The 16260-nt window shown below is 42.4% G+C and overlaps 1 protein-coding gene across 6 annotated transcripts in view; it reads right to left on the reverse strand.

The window, feature by feature from the left end:
* The window catches only part of FRMPD2 (FERM and PDZ domain containing 2), a 194276-nt gene that overhangs the window by 27714 nt on the left and 150302 nt on the right, over positions 1 to 16260 (reverse strand). For 5 of the 6 annotated variants that reach the window (XM_030203157.1, XM_030203158.1, XM_030203162.1 and 2 more), the window contains 5 exons: positions 15310 to 15442; positions 9446 to 9549; positions 7776 to 7876; positions 3204 to 3337; positions 2372 to 2520 (listed from right to left, as the gene is read on the reverse strand). In XM_030203157.1, coding sequence (XP_030059017.1) covers positions 2372 to 2520; positions 3204 to 3337; positions 7776 to 7876; positions 9446 to 9549; positions 15310 to 15442 — 621 coding nt within the window. Of the gene's footprint in view, positions 1 to 2371; positions 2521 to 3203; positions 3338 to 7775; positions 7877 to 9445; positions 9550 to 15309; positions 15443 to 16260 lie in introns of those variants that run through there. The other variant, XM_030203163.1, reaches the window with a different exon arrangement.

The raw sequence follows: 16260 nt of genomic DNA on the forward strand, positions 1-16260 counted from the left end.
GTATTCTATAAAGTACGCCTAAATTTAGGTGTACTCTATAGAATAAGTCTAAATTTCAATGCGGTTTATAAAATATGCCAAATGCCTGCCCATGTGACTAAATTTAGTCACGGGCAGTTATGCCAAGTAAAATTTGATGTAAATGCCAATGCCTAAATTGCACACGGACAGGGTGTATTCTATAACAATATGCATATATTTTAGAAATGCCCACAACCCGCCCATTCCAAACCCATGACTATGCCCCCTTTTCAAATATCCTGCTTATTTGCGAAGGAGAAGGGCGCCCATCTTCAGACACAAATTGGGAGATGGGCGTCCTTCTCCTAAGGCTGCCCAAATCGGCATAATCAAAAGCCAATTTTGGGCATCCTCAACTGCTTTCCATCGCAGGGACAACCAAAGTTCAAGAGGGCGTATCAGCAGTGTACCGAAGGAGGGATGGGGGCGTAGTTAAGAGATGGGCATCCTCAGTCGATAATGGAAAAAAGAAGGGTGTCCCTGGTGAGCATTTGGCCGACTTTACTTGGTCCCTTTTTTTTCCACAACCAAGCCTTGAAAAAGGGGCCCGAACTGACCAGATGACCACAGGAAGGAATCGGGGATGACCTCCCCTTACTCCACCAGTGGTCACCAACCCCCTCCCACCCAAAAAAAAAAAAAAATTACAACACATTTTTTTCGTTCTCTATGCCAGCCTTAAATGTCATGCCCAGCTCCATCACAGCAGTATGCAGGTCCCTGGAGCAGTTTTTAGTGGGTGCAGTGCACTTCAGACAGGCGGACCCAGGCCTGCCCCCCCCCCCACCTGTTACACTTGTGGTGGTAAATGGGAGCCTTCCAAAACCCACCTGAAACCCACTGTACCCACATGTAGGTGTCCCCCTTCATCCCTAAGGACTATGGTAGTGGTGTAGAGTTGTGGGGTGTGGGTTTTGGGGGCTCAGCACACAAGGTAAGGGAGCTATGCAGCTGGAAGCAATTTGTGATGTCTATTGCAGTGCCCCCTAGAGTGCCTGTTTGGTGTCCTGGCATGTGAGGGGGACCAGTGCACTACGAATGCTGGCTCCTCCCACGACCAAATGCCTTGGATTTGGTCATTTTTGAGATGGGCGTCCTCAGTTTCCATTATCGCCGAAAACTGAGGTCGCCTGTCTCTAAGGTCGATCTAAATGTCAAGATGGTCAACCTAAATGTCAAGATTTGGGCATCCCCGGCCGTATTATCGAAACGAAAGATGGACGCCCATCTTGTTTCGATAATACGGGATGCCCCGCCCCTTTGCTGGGACATCCTTAGAGATGGGTGCCCCATAAAGTTGTGCGCCCAGTTCGATTATGGCCCTCCATGTGACTTAGAATTTACACACATCATGTTATAGAATACACTTAGACAGTTCTGTGCGTAAATTCTAATTAATGCCAATTAGTGTCAATAATTGCTTGTTAAGTGGCAATTATTGGCGCTGACTGGCTTGTTAACTAATTAAGTTGCACACGCAAATCAAGAATATGACTGGATTTGTACGCACCACTCAAGTCACTCTATATAGAATCTGGGCGTACGCGCTAATATCCAACACAAGATAACCGGATATCTTGCGCTGAATATCAGTGCTTAGCTGGCTAAGTGCTATTTAACCGGCCAGAAATGGCTCCTGGCCAGTTAAATAGCACTGAATATTGGCTGGAGTGTGTTCAAAGGTTCTAATGCACATGATTTAAAAGAATATGTTGAACATTTGGGAAAAGCAGAAAAATGCAAAGAAGGACTGAATATTATTTTGCCAATGCATAATCCTAGGTAGGAGTGACTGGAGATTGCTCCTGCCCTCTTTTCCACTCACAGATGGGGTAAATGAAGACAACAGCCTGGGGAGGGGAGGGAGGAAGGGGATGTTTAAGAGGTGGGCTACCCTGGGGATCATTTAAAATAAAGCAAAAAACTAAATCATGTTGATTCTGTTATGTTTCATTTTAGTAATTCTGTAGAAATGTGTTTTTTTTTCATTTCCAATAAAAACACATCCTTAATACATTTTTTTGCTATCTGTTCAAAATCTCCTTTTACATTTCAAAATATTTTCCATTGTTTGACCTTCAGAAGCCACAAAGAATTGGAGTGAATCGAGCACACTTAATTTACCTGACCTAATTTTGTATGCTTGAAGAAGGTTACAAAGAGGACAAAGTGTCATGCATGCCAGTTAGTCAGAAGCTCACATTGCTAACCATGATTTTTACTGGAAAACTATGGTAAGTTCCGGAGGCTAATAAGAACAACTGTTGTGCTATATCAGATGGCCAATCCTCAGAATTCATGACATTTCTGCATCTATGGTAAAAAAGATTAAAAAGAATAAAAGATTTACCACAAACTCTTTGTAGGGCTCTTGCTGGTGAATGCACTGTTGAAGAGATATAGCTAAAGCACCGATATCATTTCTTGAATATATGCCATTCAAGGAAGGGCGAATCTGAGACAACTCTTCCAGTTCCTCCTCAGCAACTATTTTTGCACCTGAGAAATAATTCTGAGATAATTATCATTTCATCTCCTTATTTTCGTAAACCTCTTGGCATAAAACGAGTATAACATTATTATTCACATGTTCTGACCTTCAGAATTTTTGATTGATATCAAACTGTAGCACTTCCCAAATACAATAGGAACTTTATTATGCAAATGAGTATGTGTGTTGCTGGATACAGCCAGGGCCGCTGAGAGGGGTGGTAGGGGGACAAAATTCCCCGGGCCTGGGCCTCCAAGGGGGGGCCCGGCACCGGGGTCTCTCTCTCTCTCCTGCTACTGACAGGACCCGAGTGATCGCGTCCAACAGGAACAGGAGAGAGAAAACTGCAGCACCGGGCACCCCTTGGAGGCTGGGGAGGACCCGGAATTTCCTCCAGCATTGCTCTTCTGCCCATTGCTGAGCGGATGCTTTTCCTCTCAGGCTCGCATGTTCGGTTTTGAAAACCGAGCATGCCCTAAGAGGAAGAGCAGCCGCAGGGGCAGCAGTCAGAGCTGGAGGAAGTCAGCCTATCCTGATAGGGAAGCCGTCCCATCCCCTGTATCATCTTTGTCGCCCTTCTCTGCACCTTTTCTAATTCCACTATGTCTTTTTTGAGATGCGGCGACCAGAATTGAGCCTTACTCAACATCTGCAGCATCATTGTAATGTCCTGGAAATTAAGAATTACTACCTGCAGCTGGGTCCAAGTCTCCTAAAGAAGGCTGGTCATTATCATCTTCACTGCTCCAGCTGTCAAGTTCATCCTGTGCTTCTGCCTCACTGCTCATGCTGTAACCATAGTCATCAGTGACAAGCACTGGTAAGCTTGAAAAAATAATACATACATTTGTAAATGTTGAATCATGTATCTGTTTACTTGTAGCTCTTGGATAATAACAGCATAAGAATGGCATGACATGCTAAAGCCCCTCTTCGGGCCACAATTTCACTGCTGAGAGATCATCTGGAGGTGAATGACTATCCAGGCTATAAAGCAAATAAAAAAATTATAAAATTCACACCTAGGGCAGGGCCTGTTTGGGTTCCCAAATAGCAGCAGATCACATGGCAAATAAGTGTGCAACAAAGAAAAAAGTCTCACCTTAAGCCATGAAATACATTCACTTCTTCATTTGCCAGTGCACCAAGCTCCTAATTGCTTTCTAACATGCAAGTCACCTGTCTAACCCCAGTAATGTCTGAAACTGGGGTGGGCCAAATACCCTGAGCTCAGGGTCATCTGCGGTGAAGTGCTGCATTTCCCCTCAATTGACCCTGCTACTTTCCCATAGGATCTTTACGTCAGTTCTGAGTGAAATGGAAGACTGTGCTAAAATAACATTTCAAACAGCATCAAAATTCAGAGTGATTGTTTACATCAGGAGAAATTCCTGATTCAGTAGGACTGCATGCCAACCATGCTACACTTTAGCGCAATGGAATTACTGCAGATTTTTCCATGCTAAACCCTTACTGCATTGGAAGTAAGGTTAGCATGAGAAAATCAAAAGTAAACCTCCATGCTGAAGGATAGTGCAGCTTAGTACATCATCACCCATAGTTAGTAAATAGTCCCCTTTGTGATAATGGTGTTGCATTATTAAAATGCATTAAATCTCATTGATGCTGTTAACACATTAACATATTAGTAAATAAAACACCTATCCACCTGATATTCAAAGTGTTTAACTGCAGGAGCCTCCTGCCCAGTTAAACCACGTTGAGTGACCCGGCACACGATATTCAGCAACACTAAACTGGTTCACTGCTAACTGGCCATCCCCTAACCGCATAGGTTATGGGCAGGCTGGGGGCAGAGTGTGGGTGGATTTTCAGTCCGCTAATTGGCTAAGTAACTACATAGATGGGCAGATGATCAAAAGCCCCGCACTGTTCCCAAACAGCGATCTAAAAATAGCACAGGAACAGCGCAGGACTTTACCGCCCCTATAATCAGAGATAATAAAATGGAAATTTATCCACGCTATTATCTCTAATCATAGGAGAACGTGGTGAAGGCAGTTAGCTTGGCAGAGTTAAAAGGGGTTAGACGGTTTGCTAAAGGACAAATCCATAAACCACTACTAAATGGACCTGGGAAAAAATCCACAATTCCAGGAATAACATGTATAGAATGTTTGTACATTTGGGAAGCTCGCCAGTGCCCTTGGCCTGGATTGGCTGCTGTCGTGGACAGGATGCTGGGCTCGATGGACCCTTGGTCTTTTCCCAGTGTGGCAATTACTTATGTACTTATGTAGGTCTGGGTGTTAAACCCCAGACCTGTCAAACAACAGGGGCTGGCGGTCCATGGGACCACCGGACCCCAAAGAGCAAGGCCCTGGTGGCCTAGTACCTCACCCCGAGCCAAGCGACACGTGGCTGGAGGTCCAGCGGCCCTTCAGTCCCCACTGACCCCCCCAACACAAGTTCAGTGGGGGCTGGAGATCTGGTGGGTCTCCAGCCACCCTAACCCCCCCCAGCATCCCCTCAAATAGAGCCCTGGTGGCCCAGTGGGCCGCAAGTCAATTCCCCCTAGACCTGGTGGTCTAGCGGCCCTCTTCCCCACCCCCTAACTTCATTGGAGGAGGAAGGTGGCCTCCCTCCTCTTCCATCGATGCCGCCACGAAAATGGCTGCTCCAAGTCCTGCCCAGCGGGGTTTCCATCATGTAAGGGCTCTGTGTTGAGGGGATGCTAGGGGGGGTTAGGGTTCCTGCTCCTGCGGGGGGGGGGGGGGGGGGGGGGGGCTAATGCATGTAGCATGCAGCTCTGAGCTGGCTTAGGGTTTGCCACAGACAGTGTGATAATGTTTGGTGCGCTGCTCACTGATCATTGGGGAGGAATACATTTAGATGCATTTGCATGCTATTTGTGCTAAGATCTCTATTTTGCATGCAATTGCATGCTCAGTTGCATTCAGAGCCTGCAAGTGCATTGTTTCAAGTGCTCGGGGGCTCTGATCATGGGGCGGTAGGAAATGCAGGTGCTACTATGGCACTAACAGCCTCTAGCACCTGTTTGCTTCTGATCATCGACACAAAAATTAGGAGAGCAAAAAAAAGCTGTTATAAGTTATGCGGTGAATTTAATCACGCACCGGTCTGAATATCAGCTGATGCCCAGTTAACCTACGGGGGGCCACTGATGGGAGCTGTGTATGCTGTGGCATTGAAAATCAGGGTTCAGTTCAGCCGCTGCTGTGAGTGGCTCAGATGTTGCTTACTGCCGCGGGCTGAATATCGGGCAGTACGTTTTCAATTTAGCTTCAACTGCTTGGGAAGATCTAAGATTCCTTATTAAGCTATATGTACCTGTGATAGGATCTACGGAATCTTAGCAGAGATTGGGTGGCGATGCTGGTAATTGGAGAGTAAAACCAGTGCTGGGTGGACTTCTACTGTCTGCACCCTGATCATGGCTGAAAAGATATGGATGGGCTGGAGTGTAAATTTTAAGGGGCTTCGACGTTTGCTTCAGAACTTTTAGTACAGGAACAGTGCTGGGTGGACTTTTACGGTCTGTGCCCTGAGAAAGGCAGGGACAAATCAAACTCGGGTATACATTTAAAGTAGCACATACCATGTAAAATGAGTTTATCTGTTGGGTAGACTTGATGGACGTTCAGGTCTTATCTGCCGTCATTTACTATGTTACTATAGTACTGCTACTAACACTACTACTTAGCAATTCAAAAGTGCTACTAGTCATATTTAGTGCTGTTCAGCATAAAAGAGGAAGTTCCTGCTTCTTGGAGTTTACAATCTAGTCATGACAAAACAATAGAGTCATTTATTGTAGAGAAGTGCTTAAGATTTAAAAGCAATCTCAACAGTGTAGTTTACACCTAGCTGCATGTTTCGTTTAAGTATAAATTGGTTAATTTCAGTGTGTGTTCTTACTGACCTCTGGTGGAAGCTGAAATGAACAAAATTTGTACACTGATCTTGGATACATTTTACAGTATCCAAAAATACTAGGACTAGAGGGCATGAGTTGAAGCTACAGTGTGGTAAATTTAAAACGAATCGGAGAAAATTTTTCTTCACCCAACGTGTAATTAGACTCTGGAATTCATTGCCGGAGAACGTGGTACGGGCGGTTAGCTTGACGGAGTTTAAAAAGGGGTTAGATAGATTCTAAAGGACAAGTCCATAGACCGCTATTAAATGGACTAGAAAAATTCCTCATTTTTAGGTATAACTTGTCTGGAATGTTTTTACGTTTGGGAGCGTGCCAGGTGCCCTTGACCTGGATTGGCCACTGTCGGTGACAGGATGCTGGCTAGATGGACCTTGGTCTATCCCCAGTATGGCACTACTTATGTACTTATGTACTTATGCTGTGCAGAGCTATTTTTTGAAAACAGACTCCTTTTTATTCTTTCAATCCAACAAAAGTTGGAAATAATTATATAAAAGAAATCAAGAATGTCTTTTCAGCTGTCTTACCATCTGCCTATCTTTCTGGGGACAATAAACTATCTAAAATTTAACAGAATAGGATGAATTTGACCTATAAAAGTAAAAAGACACATCAGGTTCAAAAATGGGCAAACTTGGACCAGGGAGTCAGAGAAATAAGCCCCGCCCCCCTTAAGAAAACAAAAAGGTGGCCCAATGCATTTATTTCTATGGGGGCAGGAGTTCCAGCTTCTGTGCATAGAAAATTTAATGGAATGGGATGAAACTTGGCATGTGGGAAAACCATCAAAAAGAAACATTGAGTTCCAAAATGGTACAAATGAGAATTGGGGGGGGGGGGGGGGGGGGGGTCCACATAAAAATGTCCTTCCACAAGGTGGCTCAATACATTTCTATGGGAGCAGGAGTTTCAGCTACTGTAGCATAGAACATTTAGCAGAATGAAATGAAACGTGGCCTGTGGTAACACTGGTAAAAAGTCATATAAAGTTCAAAAATGAGTCAAATTAGACCAGGGTTCAAGAGAAATAAGTCCCCCCCCCCCCCCCCCCCCACACACACACACCAAAAAAAAAAGTGACTCAGTGCATTTCTATGGGAAAATGATTTTCAGCTGCTTGTAGTATAGAAATGTACATACAGTGAAACATTTAGCAGTTAAACAATTCTTTCTTTCAAACTGCTTTTCCCCCTTCTCTTCTGTTCCAACTTCCCAAACTGTCCCAACCCTCAAGTTCTATCTCCTCAACTGCATCACCCCCTCAAAAATGCCAAACCACAAAAACTACCATGTACAACTTCCCCACCACTGGACAAACTGCCCTCACTCCAAAAGACTCACCTAATGGGGGTCTCTCTGAAGAGAGGCTGATGATTGCACTGAAGCGTTTGGCGTGATAGAGGTGATTCCATTTTTGAAGAATTATTTTTAGTCTCCAAATGCTAAGTGAAAAAAAATATATTAAAAGATGCATTAGGAATACAAAGTAAGAAGTCATCATTCTTGCTGGTACTGCATCATTATTGTCGTAGAAAGATAAGGAGTGAAGGAGAAGCTTAGTGATTAGAGCACCAGTCTCCACATCCAGAGGTGGCCACGTTAAATCCCACTGCTTTGCCTTGTGATCTTGGGCAAGTCAATTAACCCTGCATTGCCTTAGGTACAAAATTATATTGTGAGCCCTCCAGAGACAGAGAAATTTCCAGTGTACCTGAATGTACTCACCTTGAGCTACTAATGAAAAAGGTGTGAACAAAATCCAAATAAATAAAGAAGTTTCAATTAGAAGAACTTGATTGTAACATCACAAGGTCTGTGCACTAAGCTGCACTATACTTGGAAGGTTAGTACAGTAGAGGTATGCAGCCAAAATTCTATCCAAGCAGGGATTCCACTTGTAAGCATTCCTGGACACTCAAAGGTGAATTCTCCACTGCTCTGGGAGCTATTTCCAATATTTTGCAGAGGGGTGCTTAATTTGAATTTCTGCCTCTGAAACAAACTAAGCTCTGTTGAGCAGGGACTGTCTCTTCATGTGCAAGTGTACAGCGCTGCGTACGTCTAGTAGCGCTATAAGATAGATGACGGCAGAAAAAGACCTGCACGGTCCATCCAGTCTGCCCAACAAGATAAACTCATATGTGCTACTTTTTGTGTATACCTTACCTTGATTTGTATCTGCCATTTTCAGGGCACAGACTGTAGAAGTCTGCCTAGCACTAGCCCCGCCTCCCAACTACCAGCCCCGCCTCCCACCACCGGCTTTTATTTTGGAGAGTCTATAAGTAGTAGTAGTAGTACACTTCAGAAAACATTTCTTGAACAGAAGCTAGTAAAGATTGTATGCTCTTTGAGCAGGGACTGTCTTTCTTTTATGTTTGTGCAGCGCTGCGTACGCCTTGTAGCGCTATAGAAATGCTAAATAGTAGTAGTAGTAGTAGTTTTGCTTCTTTTTCTTCTGTGGATTCATGTGTATCTCCTACTGAGGGTTCATTTAACAGGTCATCTAGGTTGTGAGAGTAACTTGGTACCTTTTTATAAAGCTGCAGAAATTGCCACAGACATTTACACCTGCTTTCAGAAAGAAGAATCAGATTTTGATAGATTTCACACAGGCCTAGAACATTAATTTTTTATTTGAATGTAAATTAAGGGCACTGTTTACTAAGCCGTGCTGTAGGCACGCTAACTTTTTAGCACACACTAATAGAGACACCCATTATATTCCTATGGGTGTCTCTAGCGTTAGCACGTGCTAATTTTTGGCGCACGCTAAAACATTTGCGTGCCTACAGCACAGCTTAGTAAACAGGGCCCTAAGCTCTCAGCTGAAGCTGTATTTTTCAGAAAAGAGTCCCAACATAAGGCTCACAACAGGCACTGGATGCACTGGAAAGAATTAATGAGAATCACGGTAGTTGTTGACTAGTTCTTTCCTCATATATTATATATTTGATTCATACAGAGACGTTTTTCTGAATTAATTATTGTTAATTAATTGAAGAACAAACCTGAAAAAGGATGTCTCTTGTCTCTTCTTCCATCACTTCTAAGCTTGAAGAGTGTGGAGTGCGGCCATTGCTTACATATGAGTGACCTCCTGGATGGCTAATAGCTATAAAGTGGTGGAACAATAATTACTGAACAATAGAAAAATTATTCCTTCAACAACAACAGGAAGCTACATAAACTTGTGAAATAAGTATTGTTACAACGACGTCCAAGGGTCCAGGGTGCATGCCTTCTTCTAAAAGATATATAGGAGGCTTCAGGTTTGTTCCAGAAAAAGGATGCTGTCAGAATACATGACTTGTTAAAGAGAGATGGAAAGCTCAATGTTAAAGCCTGATGTGAAAAATGAGGTAGGAGGCTTTAGGCCAGAGGGCCCTCAAGTAGGGCCTAAGGGCAGAATGTGGTACTCATTTTAACAGCCTGCAGTATTTTTCCTGTCTGAAGCTGAATCTTGTCCATAGAATAAGCTTTAACTTTATTTTTATGCGCAGCAACAGCAAGGGCAGCCAGGGCCAGTCTTAGCAAGTGCGGGGCCCTGTGCAGACCAATTTGGTGGGGCCCCATCCTAGCCCCGCCCATGCCCTAGCTCCACCCCATTGATAAGCAAAAATAATACAGATATATGCAATAAAATAAAAATAAAGTGATGTGTAAAATATAATGTACAATATAAAAACATATAGATCACCAAGGTATTAAAATTGTTTTAAAATATATACCACAACTCTCTGACTCAAGAAGACTCCGACTCTGTCTGTCAAGCTGGAACTGGAACTCTCTCAACTCTCTCTGCCCGTCCCGCGCGGCCCGCCCTTGAAGAAGGAAGTTGTCACGGGGGTGGGCCGCATCATCAGTGGCAGACCAGGACTGTCTGTCACTAAGGAGGACCGAGCAGGACAGATCTACTGTTCTGCTGCAGACAGTCTGCGGTGCTCACACACGCAGCACGTGTCACGACTATCACGCCACGCGGCCCGGGGGGTCAGAGGTGCGGACTCACTCAGGAGGAGAGGTACGGTCCGGAGCAGCAACTGGGTGAGCAGGGCCAGGGAGCGCTGCAGCCCGGCTGCTGCAAGTCTCTGGCAGGCAGCCGGCTCACGCGCAGCAGAGCAGTCTGGCTGGGTCTGGGTTGCGGGTGGTTGGCAGCGGACTGTGAGCGCTGGTGTGGGAGCAGGATGGAGCAGAGGAGGCAGAGTTGAGGTGCGCGCCGCGCGGGGCCCCCTTAAGCACGAGGCCCTATGCGGACACCTTGGCTTAAGACTGGCCCTGAGGGCAGCAATGACTTACAAGGTACCCAGATTCCACCAGACAAAGAAGACAAAGGTGGTATAAAACGGTGTCAAACTCAGCAAATTCCCAGGGGAACCCAGACTCCACCAGTACCAGCACAAACAGTCCGTTCCCTGCTTTTAAATATCCTATGTGCCCTTCTCTTGCAAAGCTCTGGGAGCTCTCTTCTCGGATGTATTTTGTTCAAAGGGAGAGGTGTTAGGCGCAAGGATACAAGTCTGATCTAAAAGAGAAGTAAGAGATTATACAATATACAGTAAGCCTCTTCTAAAAAGGAGGTAGGGAGCTCCAGGATTGAAGCTGGGAGATATATGAAATAGAATTTAGAAGTAATGTTGGTGACAAAAAAAATGGCTAAAGGTGGAAAAAGTTTTAATTGTGATAGGGGGATTTCAGACACTGAAGCCATGAGGAGATAACATTTTTCAATGAGAGATTCCATCAAAGAACTAAATTATATATGCGTGATAGAATAAACAGCAGTAAAACATATTGGGGTCCTTTATCTAAGCTACAGTAAGCACTAACAAATGCTTAACGCAGGAAAAAAGGCCTTACCGCAGGGCACGCTCAGACATAACATGGTGATTTTGTGATTGACATGCACTTCCCACATGCTGAAAACAGGTTTTATTTTGTAGCATTGAGGGCAGGACAGGGGAAGAGAATAGGCATGTTCTGTGCTAATTGGGTCCTTTTTACTAAGCCGCGTTATAGGCGCGTTCGCATCTTTAATGTGTGTTAAACATGTATGCGCGTTAACCATGTAGGCACCTACAATATCCCTATAGGCACCCACATGGTTAACGCATGTGCTAATTGTAGACGTGTTAAAAATGCTAATGCGCCTTAGTAAACAGGGCCCTAATTGATTAGCGCATGATTAGCATGTGAGCCCTTAGCACCTACAAAATAGTTGGCGGTAGGGGCTCACGTGCAAACGGTCACACACTAATAGTAAAATTAGCACATGGCCATTAATTCAAAAAAATAGAAAAAGCAGTTATTCTACCCATGCAAGAAAATGGCTTTAACGCGTGAGAATGACCCTTGTAAGGATGCACTAAGGCCACTTTTTACCATAGTTTGGTACTAGGGTCCCACTGGTTGCTATTTAATTGTTTAGGATGTGAGATATAGGGAAACAAAGGTTAAAAATAGCTATTGGTAAATATTTTTTTTAATAAACTAAATATATCTGTCCCTTAGAAGTAGGACTTACTTTCAAAACACATGAAGTCCATACACACTAACAGAAATGCACCAATACACTCTCTTCTGAGTTCTCTTCCCCCGTATTTTTCACCACACCTATAACTCTACCCACAGATTAAAATTGTTATACCCTAATGTTCTCTTGCGATGTTCTATCGCCCTATCATTTCCCCATTGTTACATTCCATTGTTCTACTCCCCAAATGATGTTTTGACTTTGACTTTGTCTTCCCATACTCTTCACAATGTAACCCATAATCGTACTGTAACAATTTGTATTACCATCATTCACAATGTATTGTAAGCCACACTGAGCCCGCAAATAGGTGGGAAAATGTGGGATACAAATGCAATAAAATAAATAAATAAATAAATATTAGGAAAATAGTTCAAACCTTATTCTTTTAAGTTGAGAATAACAAGTAAGTTAAAGTGTTGTTTCAAATTGAGGACTTAAAATTAAGAACATGAGAACATACGAATACCCATACGGGGTCAACCAATGGTCCATCTAGCCTAGTATTTTGCTTCCAAAAGTGGCCAATTCAGGTCACAAGTACCTGACAGAATCCCAAATAGTAGCAACATTCCATGCTATTGATCCCAGGGACAACCAGTGACTTTCCATGTCTATCTCAATGGCACACTAAAGTCTTTTCCTCCAGGAACTTGTCCAAACATTATTTAAACTCAGATATAGTAACCGCTGATACCACATTCTCTGGCAATGAGTTCCAGAAATTAACTATTCGTTGAGCGATAAAATATTCCCTCCTGTTCATTTTTAAAGTAGTACCATGTAAGTTCCTTGAGTGTCCCCTAGTCTTCGTACATTTTGAAGAGTAAAAAAAAATCAATTTATGTTTACCTGTTCTACATCACTCAGTATTTTCTAGACCCCTATCACATCCCTCCTCAACCACCACTATTCCAAGCTGAAAAGTCCTAACCTCTTAAGACGTTTCCCCATATGAGAGGAATTCCATCTCCTTAATCCTTTTGGTCACCCTTCTTTGAAACTTTTTCTAATACTGATATATCTTTTTAAGATACAGCGACCAGAATTGCATACAATATTCAAGGTATAGTTGCACCATGAAGCGATACAGAGGCATTATAATATTCTTTGTCTTATTTACTATCCCTTTCCTAATAATTCCTAGCATTCTGTTTGCTTTTTTTTTTGTCTGCCAACACACACTGGGCATAAGAGTTCAATGTATTTCCACGATGACCTTTTTCTTAGGTGCTGGCTCCTAGGGTGGAAGCTAGCATCAAATAACTATGATTTGAATTATTCTCCTAATGTGCATCACTTTGCACTTGTCCAAATTAAAGCTCATCTGCCATGTGGATGCCCAGTCTATCAACTTCCTAAGGTCTTCCTGCAATTTTCACAGTCCGCATGATTTTTAACAACTTTGAATAGTTTTGTGTCGTCTGCAATTTAATCACTCATCATTCTCATTTCCAGATCATTAATAAATATATTAAATAGCACCAGTCCCAGTACAGATCACTGGGGAACTCCACTATTCACCCTTCTCCACCGATAGAATTGGCCATTTAACCGTATCCTCTGTTTTCTATCCATCGACCAATTCCTAATCCACAACAGAACACTTGCCTCCTTATCCCATGGGTTTTTAATTTTCTCAGGTGTCTCTCACGAGGAACTTTGTCAAAAGTTTTCTGAAAATCTATATACAGTACATCAACTGGCTCACTTTTTTCCACATATTTATTCACACATTCAAAAAAATGAAGCAAATTGGTAAGGCACGAATCCATGTTGACTCTGTCCTTTTAAACCATGTGTGTCTATATGTTCATTGAATCTATTCTTTATAATAATCTCCACTATTTTGCCAGGCAATTTCCTGGAACTTTAGGCACGAGAATTTTGTTAGCTCAATGATTGACGCAAATGCTCGCACTTAACTGCTGTCAGGTGCATAACTCATAGTATTCTATCACCTGCGCACATAAGTGCTAGGCACACCCCTCACCCACCCTTGCCCCTCCCAGGTCCATTTCCCCTTTGCAGTTGTGGACTATGGATTTTGCATACTCAGTTTGTAGAATACCGACTAATGCAGTTATATAACTGCAAATTAGTGCCAGTTAGCATCTAATGTAATGATTGAGTTATGCACATCACTGCCAGTATTCCATAACTTGCATGCAACTTTGTATTCTGTCAAATTGTGCGCACTATTGATGGCTTTTGTTTCAAACAAAAAAACCCAGAAAAAATACAAAAATTTTCTGGGTGCCCATCCCTAATATCATAGGAGCCAACTCTATGTTTGCCTGGGTGCTTGAGCACCACATGTACTGAGCAAACTTCTTTACTTTGACCATGGAGCAATCACTTCCATTCAATTTAACATCCCCCCAATCCTTTTGAAAAGTTGACTTCCATGCCTAATGTCTAGATATTCAGAATTAATAACTGGATAGCTGCTGCTGCTGGATGTTTGGGTATAACTTCAAATGATGCAGCCAGCATTTATATGAAACACCACTTGCAGAATTTGAATATTGAATATTCAATAGACAGGCTTCTGGCAATAAGTGAAGTAAGTGGAATGTTTTAAATGCCTTTATATATTATCTGTTAAATTGTACCATGTATGTTGTTTTGTAATTCCACTTTTAATGCTCTCCTGAAAACCCATCTCTTTGCTGAGGCCTTCAGATCCCTATCCCCCTGATCCTTTGTCCTTTCCACTGGCTCTCCAACTCCACTGTTTCAGTTCTTTCTGCCCACTTCCTATTTTTTTAAAAAATGTAAAACTTTTCTATATTTTGTTTCCTTTCGATTGTGTAAATCGAATAGTCATCATTGATGGCTCCATTTGCGGTATATATGAAGCACTGTAAATAAATGTAAATAAATATATAAGATTAGTAGAATATTAATTGTTTTAAATACCTTTTGATAATCCAAGCATAGGTTATGAAAACTATAATTTATACTTCTTAGTTCAAACTTTAGTCAAGATTAAGACATATCAAATCAAATCTTTATTTGTGGCATACTTTTGGTTAGCAACTCGTGGTAGAGGGCAGTATGTCAAACAATTCAGCCACCACTTGTAACCACTCACCTCCACCTACCCTCCTCTCTTCCTTCCCGTTCACATGAATAGATTTAATTTGCTTACTTTATTTCTTTTTGTCTATTAGATTGTAAGCTCTTTGAGCAGGGACTGTCTTTCTTCTATGTTTGTGCAGCGCTGCGTACGCCTTGTAGCGCTATAGAAATGCTAAATAGTAGTAGTAGTAGTAGTAGTAGTAATATGTTATGTCTTAATGGATCGTTGCAACACACTTTCATTTGATGAGATCATACCACTTTGGTCTCTTGACTCGGTTGGATAGAGTGATGGATTTCTGCAGACAGTGAGTTGAACAGTGCCTTGAGCTCTGCGTACAAGATCTACAGCCTGCTGGTGTGTGAGGCCATTTAGAGTAACTCCATTCACCTGAAAAAGCAAGGAATGTACTTAACTATTTCATCAAACTCATCTTGGAAGGGTAAAGGAAAACAAAATGCTGAACTGTTGTAAATCAAAGAATCATAGCCAACAGAATAGAGTCTGATCAACTTTTTGCCCACACATTTGCATTGGAACCAGATAAAATCTGTATCCTAAGGTTGTATTTTTGTTAAAGAGATGTGAGTTTTCTGGGACAGAAGATTATGACTTTTCCCTGACTTCTGTAGGGCCACTCAGCTTAGGCAAAAGGCTTTCTTTAGTCCTCAAGCCACAGCTTCTGGCACTTAGAGGGTAGTTTTGCCTGCAATTTCCTTGTAAATGTATCTAATTAATGGAATTCCTGCTTAACTACTTTTTCTTCAAACCTCCCTCCACATAATTGTTTTCTTTTCCTTATTTCTTTGGTATGGTTGATAATTTTCCTTATAAAAGGATTGTTTTTAATTTTTCCCTCCTGGCAATTAGAAAGGATTGCTTAATTGTGTTTTCATACAAGGAATATTTTTCTTTTGTGAAGTTTATTCTTGGTATATTTTTGTAAATTATAAATGTAAAATGAAAAAACTTTTTCCCCACACAGCATTAGCAACTAAGGGGGTCTTTTACTAAGGTGCGTTGGCGTTTTTAGCTGGCGCTAAACACTGAGATGCTCATAGGAATATAATGGGTGTCTCAGCATTTAGTGCCAGCTGATTTTTAGCATGAGCTAAAAATGCTAGTACACCTTAGTAAAAGACCCCCTAAGAAAGTTGGGGGACAGGGTTGAGATTGATTTGTTTGCCCCCTTCCTCAATAAACAATTT

This window comes from Microcaecilia unicolor, chromosome 5 (assembly GCF_901765095.1).
Source record: "Microcaecilia unicolor chromosome 5, aMicUni1.1, whole genome shotgun sequence".
Lineage (NCBI taxonomy): Eukaryota > Metazoa > Chordata > Amphibia > Gymnophiona > Siphonopidae > Microcaecilia > Microcaecilia unicolor.